Source organism: Solea solea, chromosome 7 (assembly GCF_958295425.1).
Source record: "Solea solea chromosome 7, fSolSol10.1, whole genome shotgun sequence".
Classification (NCBI taxonomy): Eukaryota; Metazoa; Chordata; class Actinopteri; order Pleuronectiformes; family Soleidae; genus Solea; species Solea solea.
Window position 1 is genome coordinate 20,376,500 of NC_081140.1, and position 15,200 is coordinate 20,391,699.

Genomic DNA, 15,200 nt, shown 5'->3' on the forward strand with positions numbered 1-15,200 from the left:
GGTATTAGTGCTTCACTGATGTTGTCAGACACTTAGAAAACTATTTGAGCCATTTATTAGTATATAATGCATTTTTAGTGGACATCATAATGAATGTTGCAGTTTCTCCTCAGGACTACATCGTGGCTGCCAGTCGAACACAGATCTACTGGACTAGATCTAGATGATTTTGTAAGAACTGTTCACTTTCATGCCCACATTTTTAAACATGGAGCCTCCAGAAGAAAATCAACAACTGACAACATTTTTTGAGCAATCCTGCCTAGTGCAGCTTTAATGTAACTTTTAAAAGAACATCACATTGTGAATATAACAGCAGTGGCTCACAGGTGGAAGAGCAACTATGTCCACATATCTGAAAAGACTAGTGAATAATATGCTTTTGTGACATACTGGGTTTGCATTTTGATTAGATTTGCGGCGAATGATTTAACAAAACAAAAAAACATACATCCCAATTTCCAAGACCAAGTTGGCTTATAGAAAATATTTTCTGGTTGGCTCGGCTTCAGTTGTGTGAAACAGAAAAACATTCTGGGAACTTGAAAAAAAACAAATGGTGTAACATTCAATTTTCTGATCATGTTAATCCACTCATTTAGACACTGAAATGAAATTTGACAGCTGTTTTTAAAGAGAATTTAATTGAATTCACTGCACAATAACTAACAAACCTCTGAATATACTATACTCCTACAGTGTGCTTGGCTCTGGAATGTCAATAAAACTCAGGTAAGTGCTTACAAAAATGTCTATACAAATACAGTTTATTAGCACCATATCATTCAGTTGATAAGCTCTAGTAAATGTAATATTGCACAAAAATAATACTTGGCTCAGTGTATTATTGCATCTGCAATCATGCAAACTTTGTTTAATAATTGATTCTTTTTGAATGTCAATTGAAAACAAAAATTAGCCATGTGTGATTTCCTTTAAATTGTGCTCCTGTCCAATGGTCCACAATTAGAAATAAAATCTTTAAGATCAAGTGTCTTTTTCTAAAAAAAGAAAAGTACTTATTAGTGTTTCTGTAACTCCTGATGTCTGAGGTCAGTGGCAGGTTTACAGTGTCATTGTGTTCTCTGGCTCATGTCCTCTTCTTGGTCTCCAGGGGGACATGGTAGTGAGACAGTGGTTTCCTTGACAACAGAGGGACGAGTTTGTCAAACACCAGCACTGAGCTCATCATGCCTGGAACAGTGAGAGAATAAAACAGGTGGATGAAGAGAAACTACTCCAAGTAGAACATGGTTTTAAGACTATTGAGAAAATATTTGCAAACATTTGGGAGAGTTTTTGTGTTTTCTTTTTAAAACCTGTACTTTGCATTTGGTAACTTCAGTGGGTCTTACCCAGCAGTGGACCCAGCCAGTAAACCAGACAGTAATCCAGGAAGGAGTGTCCACTGCAGGGGAACTGTGTGGAGAAGGCCAAGGCCGGGTTAAACACAGCTCCGGTCGTACTGCCACCTAAAAACACACAAAAACACACACATACAAATGTTCACACTTGCACTAAAGAACTTTTAAGTACAAATTATTCCTGCCTCAACTCAAACAAACGTGTGAAATTTACTTTTTATATATTTTACTTGAAAGGTGAAGGTTGTCAAACAACTGTGAACTGTGAAACGCTGAACAAGAGACTGTTCTGTCAGCATGAGGTGAGTTTATTTTTCTCTTTTTATTTCAACATTATTTCTTTTAAGTTGCCAACATTCATATGCATAACAAAATTAAGAGAAAAATGTTTAATTCAGACTCTCCTGGGGATCATTGTTGATGTTATTTAATCATTAGGATGTTTTTAAAGACATATTCACTGCTGTGCAAAAATCTCAGATCACCACCAAATTGGCTGTTTCATTTGGACAGATGATGATCAAGCACATCCCGAATGAATTTCACTAGTGTCACACTAAATACTTGACAGTTTAACCTGAATAAGTATCTCTCTATAAAATGTGAGAAGAGGAAAACTGTTAGAAAGGGTAATCTGATGCTCAAATAATAAAATACAAATATTAAAAGACGAAATCAATATATAAATTAGTTCTTAAAATATTAAAAGTCATAATCAGTTTAATAATAACTGACATTATCGTCACAGAACAGAAAATAATAATAATAATAATAAGTAGGCTACCTGCGTAAACGACTGTTGCAATGACCGCAGCTACTGCGTGCACGCGATATTTCTCCTCCACCGAGCGCGTGTGCGTAATGGCAGTCTGCACTGCAAAAGCGCACGCGAGCTCCACGGCAGCGGCCTTGGGCAGCGGTGCGTGAATGGGGCTGACGCACCGGAAACCGAGCAGCTTATGCCGCACGTGCAGTCTCGACAACCCGATATCCCAGAGCAGCGGCACCGCGGCGCGAGCGGCAGCGGCCGCGGCGAACTGACAGGCGATGCGCCGCACTGCGCATCCACCCGAAATCTTGGAGTGGTATGCGTGCTCCAGTGTACCGGATGGGTTGCCGATGGCCCCGCGGAATGTGAGTCCGTGCACCACGGCCGCCAGGTACGTCAAAGTAAGGGCGAGTCGAGGCTCGATCCCCCCCACATCAGCCAGCAGCCTGAGCTCGTGCGTGCAACAGCACAGCTGGAAGGTGGACACGAGCTCCAACGCGTAAACGCAGAGACCGGTGCCCGCGAGGCTCCTGGACACCAACCTGCGGGTCGCGTCGCTGAGCCCGACGATCCCCGCGAGGACCGCCAAAGACACCGCCACGTCTGCACTCATTTCCCCTAAATGTAGGGGCTCTCTCTGGCTCTTAGCGCGGAGAGGCTCGGCTGTGTGGCCTGCGTCTCTACCCGCTGGACGGCTCGGCTGTGCCAGGCTGCTGAGGCTCTTTCCGGGAGGATCTGTGCGGCAAATAAGCATCAATTACGGCGGCTCACATGGTCCGGAAGTGAACTGACTGAGCTCCACAGTCCTCCTCCTCTCTCTTGCTGATGATGTTGCTGCAGCTCCTGCTTTATTTTGTTTCTCCTTTCAAGGCAGTTTGGGGGCCCCATAGAACAATGGTCCTGGGGCCCTTATGTCAAACCAGACCTAAACCCAGGATGCTTGCCCAGGTCTTGAAAGTCTTGAAAATGTCTGGAAAAAATTTTAGCTCATAGAAGAATTTTAGTGCCAAATGAACAAAAGTGCTTTAAAATGTGTAATATATGAAGAAAAGCGAATCAATACTTTATATGATAGGTGCTACTGCTGACATGTAATTAGGTGTCCTCTGTACCTAATAAAGTGGCTGGTCAGTGTATTTCCCTATTGACAGTTATTCACTTACATCACTAGATGTCGCTGTCTCCTCGCTCTTCACTTTAAGTTTTATTCACCTAGTAATAATTGTAATTATTGATCTGTTATTGTGGAGTAGTGAACAACATACGTGTTCAATGACTCAATTCAATGTTATTTGTTATTTGCCAAATCACAACATACATTATCTCAAGGCACTGTACAAATACACCATGATAGAGAGCAGAGAAACCCAATAATTCACACAATAAGCAAGCACTCGGCATCAGTGAGAGAAAAAACTCCCTTTTAACAGGAAGAAATCTCTAACAGAACCAGACTCAAAGATCTGCAGCCATCTGCCTCGACTGGAATAGAGATAGAAAAGTATGTCTCCGCAAAAGACATATTGTTTTAATTAATTTTAGTTGCTTGGCTTCTGTTTTCTGTTGTTTGTTTCATCTGTTCTGTTCATCAGATCAGATCAGGTTTACACAAATAAACACAGGCACATTTGTGTTGACACATTAAATACACATTCTAAATGCAGCATTCTCTCTGTATAAAACAAAAACCCTTATAATCAAAACAAGGGTTAGGGTCTTAACATATCTATGAAAAGTTAACATTTTAATTCCTCTTTAATTCTCACACCCTCAACTGAGTTTTTCTTAATGTTTGTCCCAAATGCTGTTTTTTTAACACTTTATTTCCTCTGAGGTGATATTAACTCTCTCTGGTTGTGAACAGATTCTGTATTCTCTTTGGCAGAAGGTAATTTTTTGTTTTAAACATACATTTCAAAGTGCGCAGGTCCACTAAGAGGTAAAATGTGAATGTCTGTGGATTGCTCTGAGCCCTTTAGATTCAGTAATCTTGCATTAGTTGGTTCATTATAGGTTGAATAGGTGGTCATTCTTGCAGTCCTTTTTTGCAAAAATTAATTGGTTATTTGTTGTTTTTATAGGTGCAGATGAAGCTAACATAAACACATTAAAAGTTAGTTGGTTTTAATTCAAAATGCCACATTTTTGCAATATATTTAAAGTTTTCAACATCTGACCAAGAATTGGCTTTTCACTTTACCTTGTGATTTTGCAGAATATGTGACAAAGTGCAATTATTCAACTTTGTTTCTTAAAGTTGTGTTTTTTTTATATATATCTCAGATTTTCTCTGCAATTATAATCATACAGTGTCTCAGACAATTGGTGCAGAAATAGCTTGACACAAAGACTCAACACTGTTCATTAGATTATTAGTGTTAATGGAACATTTCTAAATATACCAACTCTCTGTATTTTATATTACAAAACTAGATGTTTATAAAAAGACATTTCCCGCTGTTATTGTAATAAATACAATACAATATTATCATATGCATATAATACACATATGAGATCAAATGATTCCTCTTGCTTTTTTCAAGGATTAGGTTATGTTTTTTGATTTTATGAGCAGCAGAATGCATGTGTGGATAATATGTAGGTTATGGTCAAATAAGGTAATTACAACAACAACAACAAATAATAATAATAACAATAACAATAATAATAATAATGTTGTTTCCTCAAACTCTAACACTTGTGCAAGAGACACTCTATACCAGAGGACTCAAACTTGTGGCCAGCCACTCAATATTATGCAGCCCGCCTCTTAATATATGAATAGTGAGCAATATTTTTTATAATAATAATATTGCTAAGGTTATACAAATCACACTATATATATATAAATGAGCATGTTTAGTGTTTTTATTACAGTTGTCCATAGGTTATTATTCATTTGATTTCACACTTTTACAGTGAAATTCTGTGAAATATCAGCGTGAATATCGTTATTACGTTATTGTGATGGAACATTGTGATGATTACAATTTTAAGCTAATTTCCGTTGAACTTTTTTTTCACTTGACCACACTGGACAGTCATTAGCCCCCAGGTCGTTTGAGTTTGAGACCCAAAAATGTATACATTCCTGTTTTCTAATTGTCCTTAAAGGCTCTGGCATCGTTACACCTGAATGCAACGCCGTTCGTAATGACCGGAGGGTTCGGGAGTGTGCGACATTACTCCCAGTAGCATGTGAACGCACCACCACCCCTCGCTCTCGACCGGTGAGCTCCGACCCCGCCCTAGAGTTTAAACAGACATCCCCAGAAACCAATCAGCGACGGACAAGGCGGAAGACTGACCAATAGCGTGTCCGAAGAGCCTCAAAACGGGCGGGTATTAGCGTGCAACAGGGCCTATGTGTGTCGAGCTAACAATAGCCAGGGATCGGCAAGTTTAGTGTGAAAGCCGGAGCAGGAGGGCGGCAGAGCTGAGCGGCAGTAACCGGGAGAAGAGTAGAGATATCCGAATACATAAGAAACGGTGTACCGTTGACGGACATTATCACTCAACATTGTGCTGTTTTCATTAGCGTCGTGACGCGCGGTGAGTAAGCATTTCCACTTTATTTTTAAACCTCACGTTTTAGCCGTGTACCTACATTCTGTGGCGGGCATGGTGCGTGGTGAATGAGGTGCTCAGTAGCCTGTGGACAGATAGGTAGGTGGGGTTAATGGTGACTAAGGGCAGGGACCACAGTATTATTCTTTCATTCTTTTCATTCACATACCTATGTTATTGTGGCTCTGATGTTCAAGGCCCTTCAGCCCATACACAGAGAGCTGGAGGATGGTGATGATGATGTGGTCATTTTTTAAATACACCGGTTTTCCTCCCTGTGTACCAACACATTGTGATTACAGGGGGAGTTTCTGCTGGTTAATAGGTAACACGATGAATGAATGCCAGTTTCCACTTTCCATCTCTGAAAGGAAACCTCTAACGTGATTCATCAGAAAGTCCATGCCATGCCCAAAAAACAATTTACTGTAGTCCAAAAATAGACAGACACTGATCTCCTCTCACTGGAACACATTTGCATTTAAGTTTATTTTATCTGGGGTGATCATTTAAAATTTGGATTTAACCTTTATTAAATATGTTATGTGCTGTAATATAGGAGGCTCTGGAAAGCAGAAATCTCCTGGTTTGTTAATTATTTATGCACGATTACTATAACGTGTGTATGCAGCTCTCTGCAGACACTTAAAATGTGCCTCATTGTGCTTCCCTGCAGATTCATCTCCAGCCTCTGTGTCTTTAGCTGCTCAAAGCCCTTTAGTTGTCTGTGATTTCTGCACAGTGATGTGTCTGACACAGTCTGAAGCTCCAGTTTCCACATGCCTCAGCAGAAATCAGTGCACTTCTCTGGTTTTAGAGAGTGCAGTCTGTATTAACAGTGTGTGGCTGGGCGGGCTTATCAGATGGTGTGTGTGCAGTACATCTGCTGCATCTTATTGATTACATGTAAGCACACATGCAAATTCCCTTCTCATTAAAGCCCATTGACCCTTCAGACTCAAATGGACAAATACAGTTCAGCTTTTCTTTGGCAGAGTTGGGCTGATTTGCCCAACCCTTTGCCCCTGTTATTATAAAGTTTCTGAGACTAACCAGTTTACAAATTAATGTAAAATGTTTTTACTCTCTTAGGTCTCAGTGAAATGGAAAGCCAAATTCTCATTTCCACTAAACATATTTGAACTAAAGCATGAGTCTTTGTGGTTTGACAGATGTTAACCTGTGGGGATGATTGTCATTTGTTAGGTGAAGTGAACAGGTCACAACTTCTTGGCTAATTGCGTAAGCTGGCTGGGTTGGTCTGACTTTGAGAAAATTGATTTGATATAATTTTAGTCAGACTAATATCATGTAAACGTCCTGAGTGGCAGCACAGTTGTTGCCATGGAGACATGGGTGTGGCCAAATGAGTGTTTTATGGCCCCGTGTGAAGCAGGAGGCCACCCAGTTGTCGCTTTGACACCTCAACAGCAAGAGGAAGGCTGGGAAGAGTTAATGACCCATTTGGCTCCTGTGGCTTTTGGCCAAGCTACTTCTGTGTGTGTGTGTGTGTGTGTGTGTGTGTGTGTGTGTGTCATATCACATGAATGTGAGTTTTCCTTTTGGACAGGCTTTGGTCTCTGCCTCACCTGCCCCTGAAGTTATTCTTAGTGAATTGACTTATCGACATTATAAAGTGTTACTGCGCACACACTCATTGAATTGATGTGTACAGAGTTCAGGAGGATATGTACTAAATATGTTTTAATATTTTTTTGTATGAACTATTGTATTTTATCTTCCTATCAGAAGTAATCACATCCATTTAAACACAGCTGGAAATGAATATGCTAGTGTTAACATGAAGCAGAATGTCTAGTGTACAGTTTGTTTCCTTTTTGGTGAAAAGTCAAAGCAGAGATTTATTATGTTGGCAACAATGTGGATGACAAGGTGGAACCTTTTCTGACAGGAAGCGTTGGCAACGCTTCGGTTCATCACTGTTAGTCGAGTCATTACTGATAACCGATCGGAAAGAGAGCACGAGTGTCTTCTACATCATTAAAAAAAAGTCAGTTTTTGCACTGTTGCTAATCTCTTGCTCGCTTTTCTTTGAAGAGGTGATAATAGCGGCCAACAATGACAAAAATTGCTTTGACTAAAATGCTTTTAAATCTTAGTAATCAAACTCGGTTGAAGAGCTTACAGTAGTCAAGTTAATAAAAAAATAATTGGCCTTTAAACTTTTATGTGCCATTGGTGATCTGTACCTCATCCAGCTGCAGCTATCTTTCTTGGCGACGGCGGCAAAATGATAGGAAAACATCCCTGTAGACCGGGCCAACTCATTTTCGTTCTGGCTCTGTGGTCTATGTGCAGTAGATTGCTTTTTTGGCCCTTGAATTGAGACACAGCTATGGTTTCTTCTGTTTAAAAAAAAAAAAAAATCAAGATGGCACTGGACAAATGGACAACACTTGAGGTTTTAAAAGAGAAGTTTGAAAACAATGTGTTGCATCGTTATGGGCACTTGAACATGTGTCTTTAGTGCATCTTGGGTGTGTTCACATCTGTGCTCAAAGCCTGTGATCAGACCACAACCACAAGTCTTTGTTGCTGAGTGGTAAACAAAAAGATCCCAAACACACACACACACACATACTGTATATAAAATATAATGTTAGTGATCCTCAGAGATTCTGCTGGTAGCACAATTTTGTAACAGAAATAGGGCACACAGACCCCTGGAATATCAAACTTGTCCCTTTAATTGGTGGTTTGGTGCTGAATCAGCAGAGTTGGCAGCATAAGTAGACTGTGTTGGTGAAGAGGTAGCAGAGTGTGGGAGTGTCAGGAAAACCTGTGAGAAGGTAAAATATATTTTTGTGCAACAATCACTCATACACAGAATCAACACTGATGGTAATATTGACTGTGAGCAGCCAGCAGCTGAATAAGGGATAGTGCGTCTAGACGAAAACCGACAAGACTACATAGATTCCCCTCTTCTCTCCATGAAACAGGCCGAATGGATCAATGCACATTAAAGCTGCGACTCTATTCTCTATTTATTTATTTATTTTACTTTATGTATTTTATCCACTTCTTTGATGTGATGGCTGATGAAATGTGGTGTGATCGTGCATGTCTAAAATCCCATTCCCTCCAGTGAAAAATCCCGTTTCATCCCGGGTTTAAGCGACGTTTTCACCGGAGGTAATGTGTTAAATTGACATTTACTCCCAGGTCAAAGGACTTCAATGCACGGCTTTGATCAGCTTCTGTTCAGATTGGCATCAGTGGGAACTGTGCTATTTTTGGTGCAAAGGCTACAACATGCATTAATCTGTCATCCATTAGCATTAATGTTTGTTGTGATCCCTGCTTTTCAAAACTTTGGACAACATTCAATATAATTTATTTCATCAGTGCGAACATCCAAATGTTTTACTTAAAATGTGACCACAGTAAGATGTACTATATGGACACAATTATTTAGTTAAGTATTGAATTCAGGTGTTTCATTCATGTGGGCCCCTTATCTCCAATGAAGGGCAATCTGAACGCTTCAGCATATTGACATTTTGGACAATGCTATGCTTCCAACTTTCTGGCAACAGTTTGAGGAAGACCCTTTACTATTAAAGCATGATTGTGCCTCAGTGCACAAAGCAAGGACTTTGAAGATGTGAGATTGGTGTGGAAGAAAAAAAAAATACTGTATACGTATTTGAGTATGTCATTAGAGGCCCTGATGGTGTAATGGTCAGGTGTCCGTATAGTGTACAGTGTGATATCTCTATGATGTCACAATTCAAGCATGGACGACACAGGGCAGAACAGCCACTGGCAGTGAGAATGGTGTTCATCACCAGTCTCATCTAATTTTAGTGTGAAAGAAGCTTAAGCTATTAATAGTATGTTTCATTATCAAACACGACAGTCCCAATCTGTTGTTGTAATTACCTTAACACCCAGAGGTTGAAATGTTCTACTTGCCCCTGCTTCAGTTTAGTTTCATTAAACCAGGCAACGGAGCTCGGCTTCATCAGAGAACTAATCAAAGGAGAGAACCCGGATCTATCCAGGATGAATACAAGTGTCTGAGTATATGTCTTACTGGTTTTCTCAAAGAAAGAGAGTTAAAAAAAATCCATAAGCAGCTGAGAAATAACCTATTGTGCTAATAATGTTTGATATTACATTTGTCTGGCCTGCAAAGGTAAACAGAATGCTGTGATGTACCCAGATATATTTAACATATAATCTGAGCAATCATTCTGTCCTCTCACCTCGTTCCAACACCAACAACACGCCTCATGAGACGTCTGTGTGTGTGTTCCAGAGACCATATGGTGTAGGAACAACCCACTCATTGGGACCAGCCACACCTTCCAGTGACACATGCGTCTCTTAATCTGCTCTTTCATAGTGTGGCATACACACACCTTTATATCTCAGTCCTGCAGTAAACTGAGTGGCTACTAAAAAAAAAAAAAAAAAAAAAAACACCTTCCCACAAAAACTGAACTGCATTTTCAAATGTAGTGTATATGCCAACATTATATTACTTATTTACATTTAGATAAAAATTAGGAAATGACAGTGGCGACAAACATTTCCTGGTTATAAGGCATGTTTAGGGCAAAGAAAAGATAAAGGTTTCTCCTCATAGCATCAACATCCTAGTCATAAAAAACACACTGGGTTAACGCATTGTTTTGGTCTCATCCTGGTATTAAACTAACCTTAATCCAACTCTGGGTAAAATGCCTGCTTCAAATTTTAGTCAACTGCGTCTCTATTATTGATAAGTCACAAACGAACGTTATCTGTGTGAAATGTTTAATTCAAGAATGCACTTAAATTGTGTAGGGAAGTATTCTTTATAATTAGGGTTGTGTGTTTGTTTGTGTTTTTCTATTTTACCTCTTTAGAGCCTTAGCTCTTGTAACCACTGACCTTGTCACAACTACTAGTCCTCAAGGAGACCAAAACCTGGTACTGATGATTCAGAACCTCATTTCATCTCATCTCAAGTTTAGGGCTCATATTTGAATTTTGGTTTGCTGAGGTTAAAGTTCCAAATAAAGTTAGAAATCAGTGTAGTGTTCTTAGAAGAATAGAATGTGTGGTGTGTGTGCGAGCTGAATGTTTCAGCGCTGAAGTATTGTGCTCACACCCTGCAGCCTTGCATTCATGGAGACATTTGTGTGTCTCTGTGTGTGAGTTTGTGTGTGCGTGTGCTTGTGCATTATATCATGACATGATTGCATACTGTAGGTGGTTTTTGTTGGATATTATATGTCTGTTGGGAGATGAACACATGAGTGTCCCAGTGGAAACCTTCAGCGTTTGGTTGACCCAAAGAAAATTAGTTCTGTGTGTATGTGTGTGTGTGTGTGTGTGTGTGTGTGTGTGGTAATAGAACTCTGTAAGTTCTGGTTCAGGGTGTGTGCTGACAAACACAATCTATATATTTCTCTCTCATTGCTTTCCCACATGGAGAGAAGAAGGTGAATGAGGGTGAGTTTCAGTGCTGTAAACACCTATAATGCTATTTTCAAATGCCAACACCATGACATCATTTTCACCAATGTCTCCCACCCTGGAGGACGTCTCCTCCTCATCTTTCTCCTTCCTCCAGTCTTTGCTCTTTCCTCTCAACATTGTCTTCTCAGAACTTTTTCCGCTTCATACACATTTTTCTCTCTAAACTGTCTCCTTTCTTTACTACATCATCTTCTTTCTCCTCATTCCCTTTTTCTTTTACCCAGTCATCTGTTCCGCATTAGATTTATCATTTTCTCCTCCCTGTTGCCTGTTCTTCTTCAGTGTTTCCCTCCTCTTTCCCCCCTCTTCAGCCTCCTTTCATCCTCTTCATCACCTCGTCTTCATCCTACATTCATCCATCATCTTCACTCTATCTGACGTAACCAGTCGAGCAGCTATAATACTGTTAACTATAAATACGCCCTCATTTCTCTCTTCTGTCAAATGGAGGAAGTCTCTGCTTTACTCTCATCCACTGACTAGTTATATTTTCCTCTTCTTCTCTGTTTCTTCTATTTCTGCCCGAGGGATTCTCTCACTTCCTGTCTCCTTCTCAAACTTAAACCTTTTGTTCAGGGGTGAAAATCACTCTTTTAATGAGTGAGTGCTGGCTGTTTTATGTGGGTTTAAGGTTCAGGGGTGCACACAGTGCAACCAACTCTCACTATACTTTATGAAGTAAGTGGTAAATGGAGTGTTTGTGCAGGCTCTACTTTCTTTTTCACATAGTTTTTTCCAGCCCATCGCCTACATACCCTATCATTTTTAAATCATGAATATTCATTACTTAACCACACAAAGAATTTTATTTCAAAGGTTTTAAGATGATTCTTCACAGCACACATTAAGTTTTAAATTGTGGTGTTTTTCTCGTCCGTGATATTTGTTTTTGAAAGATTTGTTTCCAGTCTCTGTCTGAGCCTCTGTTCTGCTTTTTCTCTCTCACTCTCTCGTCTAAAGATGCATCCTTCTTATTTGTGTCTCTGTTTCTTCCCCAGAGCAATGTTGCATGTTGTGTTCTCACCTCTGTGTTTTCACAGGAAGACATGAGCAACACCCTCCTCCTAATTCAACGCTCTTCAGACTTTGAATATGGCCAGTCAAACATGTCAGCTTGACCTCCACATGCACTCTCTGTCTTGAGTATTTAAAATGTATTATTAGTCAGTGTTGCAGGGCAAATATAGTCTTATTTCTTTTTGACATGTCATGAACCATGGTACCTATTCAGAGAGCTGAATTGACATTTATTTTCAAGAGCATTCATCCAAACTCAATTAGTCAACAGATAGTTAACAGGTTGTTTAAGTACATTTCAATATGTCCATATTCCGTCAAAAAATTAAGTAGTTTTGGATAAAGAAAGGCTATTCCATACTAGATGTTTACCCATGTCTTTGTCCAAACATTTGATCAATAGAGAAAACAATAAGCAGATTACTATTATTAAAACCATTATACCGTTGTGGTTAATTCACACTGAATATCTTCCCAATCTTAAGCCTTTTACTTGATATAATTAAATGCCGTCATTGCTTCAGAGATGTAGTTTGAGATCATCCAACATATTTCCTTGTGTGTCTGTCAGCAGCTTGTCACCATCCATCAGATATTTGCATGCTCAACAGAAATGATTAGGCACACAGCCATAAAACACAATTACTTTCACATTTATGTCTAAATTAGTGTGTGTGTTTCACCTCACAGATACAATTTACAGTCGCCTCAGGGGGAGTTTGTTTGGGGGACGGAACATGTTCAATTTCCGCTACTGTTGATGCGTCAGGTTTGACTTGAACAGACAAAGCTAATTTGGATCTAATCCTGCCCATTCTGTTATAATAATTATTGTTTGACCATTTTTTTTAACCCTGTAGTGGTGCATAACATTGACACAGACACCAGATCTGTTAGAAGATTTTTAGATAAAGAGGATCTGCGTATAGATGAGTATATAAGCCCCATATTAGAAGTCAACTGCGGTTATACCAGTGGTTCTCTATTATTTTCTGTCATGCCCCCCCAGAGGACAGAAATGTTTTCACGCCCCCCAAATTGAAATACTATTGAGAACCTGATAATTTTTATTTATTTATCTGTATAAACCCCACTGTATGAGTTGTCCTGCCCTGCCTCTCATGCCCCCCCGACACCTCACCGCCCTATTTGAGAAGTACTGGGTTATGCTAACACACCTAACAACCTAATGTCACTTGATCATTCACTTGTGGGTGTTGCTGTAACTTGTGGGAAGCATATTCTCACCTCTGCAGTTTTGCTGTTATTGACGAGGTCATATCTGACTGCTGTGAGAGGCTTAGATCAGTCCATCAGATAATAAGTCATGTTTCTGTGCGAGATACGTGCAGCTCACCTGTACAGTATGTGGATTGCAAAGGCCAATGCTGTACCAACTGACACTGTGTGTTTAAGCAGCACAGGTGAAAAAGGGCAACACACGACTGTCAAGCTACACACAGATGGTGGCACATTGCTTTAACACACACCTTGATAAGCCATAATCTACAAGTGTGTGCCTGACCTTCTGCTGGTATTACTATTAGTGGGTGTGGGTGTTCGTGTGGGTGTTCTCTAACAGTAGGATGTGAATGTGTGGACAGCTGCATGGCTGACATTCTCACCTCCTGCCCTCCTTCACTCCGTCTGAACTCTTCATCTGTCTGACTTTGTCTGAGCTGTCGATGACAACAACATGCTGTACACACATGCAAACAGTTTCCAAAAGCACACTGTTTGAATGTTGGCATGTGTAGGTCATCTGCTAAGAAAAGGAGAAAGACAAAGAAACAGATTCCAAAATGGACTGGGGTGAATTATGTTCTCGTCTGATCAGCCACCCCCATTTTACACTTCAGGTCACATCACACCTCTATAAATGTACAGTCCCATTCACACAGTGCCAGGACACTTTAAACTTTAAAATGTGCAGGGTGGAAGAGTGCGGGATTGAATCATCAACCTTCCAATGAGGAGACAATGACCCGCATGAGCCACAGCTGACCCCTGCAGATGTTATTGGTTCCTCACAAAGATATTTAATTCATTCATACATTTAATTACTTTCTGCACTGAAACACAATGACAATAGGTTGATACTATTTCTTAAAACTTTAAGGCTCACTAATTGTTTTCTAGATTAAGCCATCTCCAAATTTCTGCCACTAAAATATACTTTACAAAAGTATTTATTTTTATGTATTTGTTTTTATTTTTTTGCTGAAACAGTCCGGGAACAGGTTGCATGGGGTACACTTCTATTCTTCTATGTATTTGTGTAGAACGCCATTTTTCTAATATAATATAATCCTGTTTACATCTCTGAAATAGTCTCATCCACACACTTGATTGGTATCACTGTCACTCTTCTCTGTTCACTGCAGGACTTTAAAATGTGCTTAGTGCTAAGAAAGCAAGTTTCATTACAAATTTCTATGTAATGTAACCCTAACCCTTTTATATTTATCAACACATCCCCAATCTGTTCTGAAACATAGTATGTGACACCCTGATATTCTATAATATTAATAATTGATCTGTAACATAATAGTATGTACTTTTTAAACAATAGCAATGACAGGAGGACTGATCATGGCAGCTGTAGATCTCAGACAGACCCTCTCAAAGACAGTGAAGAGTTGATGAACAGTGAGTGGTAACTGCTGTTCCTCTGTTTTTATGCAGGCTGGAGGTCAAATCTGTCCCTCGGCCAATCAGTGAGTGGAGCAGCCAGACGCGACATTAACAGGTAAGCTCGCCTGCTGTAACACAAACTGCAGCTCACCTACAGGTGTGATTTTGTGCTTTGCTCTGGGGCACTGAGGCAGTGAACAATCAATTCCCTGTGGCTCAGGTAGATGTTGGAATCTCTCAGTGAGTTATGTGGATTTGATGATTTCTGCTGCTCAGTATTTGGCAGTTGACCTGCTGGTGGACGTATCAAGCAGCTCACAATTTGGCAACTGACTACAGCTGTTAAAAGCACTTTA

At 39.9% G+C, this 15,200-nt stretch overlaps 2 protein-coding genes across 3 annotated transcripts in view; one reads left to right on the plus strand and one right to left on the minus strand.

Moving 5' to 3' along the window:
- Positions 1-625: 625 nt before the first annotated feature.
- Positions 626-3,284, minus strand: aqp11 (aquaporin 11). Its single transcript, XM_058633958.1, has 3 exons — positions 2,149-3,284; positions 1,356-1,472; positions 626-1,194 (listed from the first exon to the last, which is right to left on the minus strand). Exons 1-3 carry the CDS (start codon positions 2,885-2,887, stop codon positions 1,091-1,093), a joined length of 960 nt encoding a protein of 319 aa, XP_058489941.1. The 5' UTR covers positions 2,888-3,284; the 3' UTR covers positions 626-1,090.
- A 2,245-nt stretch (positions 3,285-5,529) lies between these two features.
- The window catches only part of pak1 (p21 protein (Cdc42/Rac)-activated kinase 1), a 39,498-nt gene continuing 29,827 nt past the window's right edge, over positions 5,530-15,200 (plus strand). Inside the window, exons 1-2 of one of the 2 annotated variants that reach the window (XM_058633955.1) lie at positions 5,530-5,685; positions 14,896-14,959. The gene's annotated coding sequence lies outside the window, so the exon portion shown is untranslated. The remainder of the gene's footprint in view (positions 5,686-14,895; positions 14,960-15,200) is intronic. The other variant, XM_058633957.1, reaches the window with a different exon arrangement.

Excerpts from the sequence above, each read along its gene's own strand:
- aqp11 (XM_058633958.1), bottom strand. The coding sequence starts at position 2,887 with ATGCTTATTTGCCGCACAGATCCTCCCGGAAAGAGCCTCAGCAGCCTG. Across the intron at positions 1,473-2,148 it reads TGCAACAGTCGTTTACGCAG|GTGGCAGTACGACCGGAGCT; the intron begins GTAGCCTACTTA and ends GTGTGTTTTTAG. Across the intron at positions 1,195-1,355 it reads CTGGCTGGGTCCACTGCTGG|GCATGATGAGCTCAGTGCTG; the intron begins GTAAGACCCACT and ends TCACTGTTCCAG.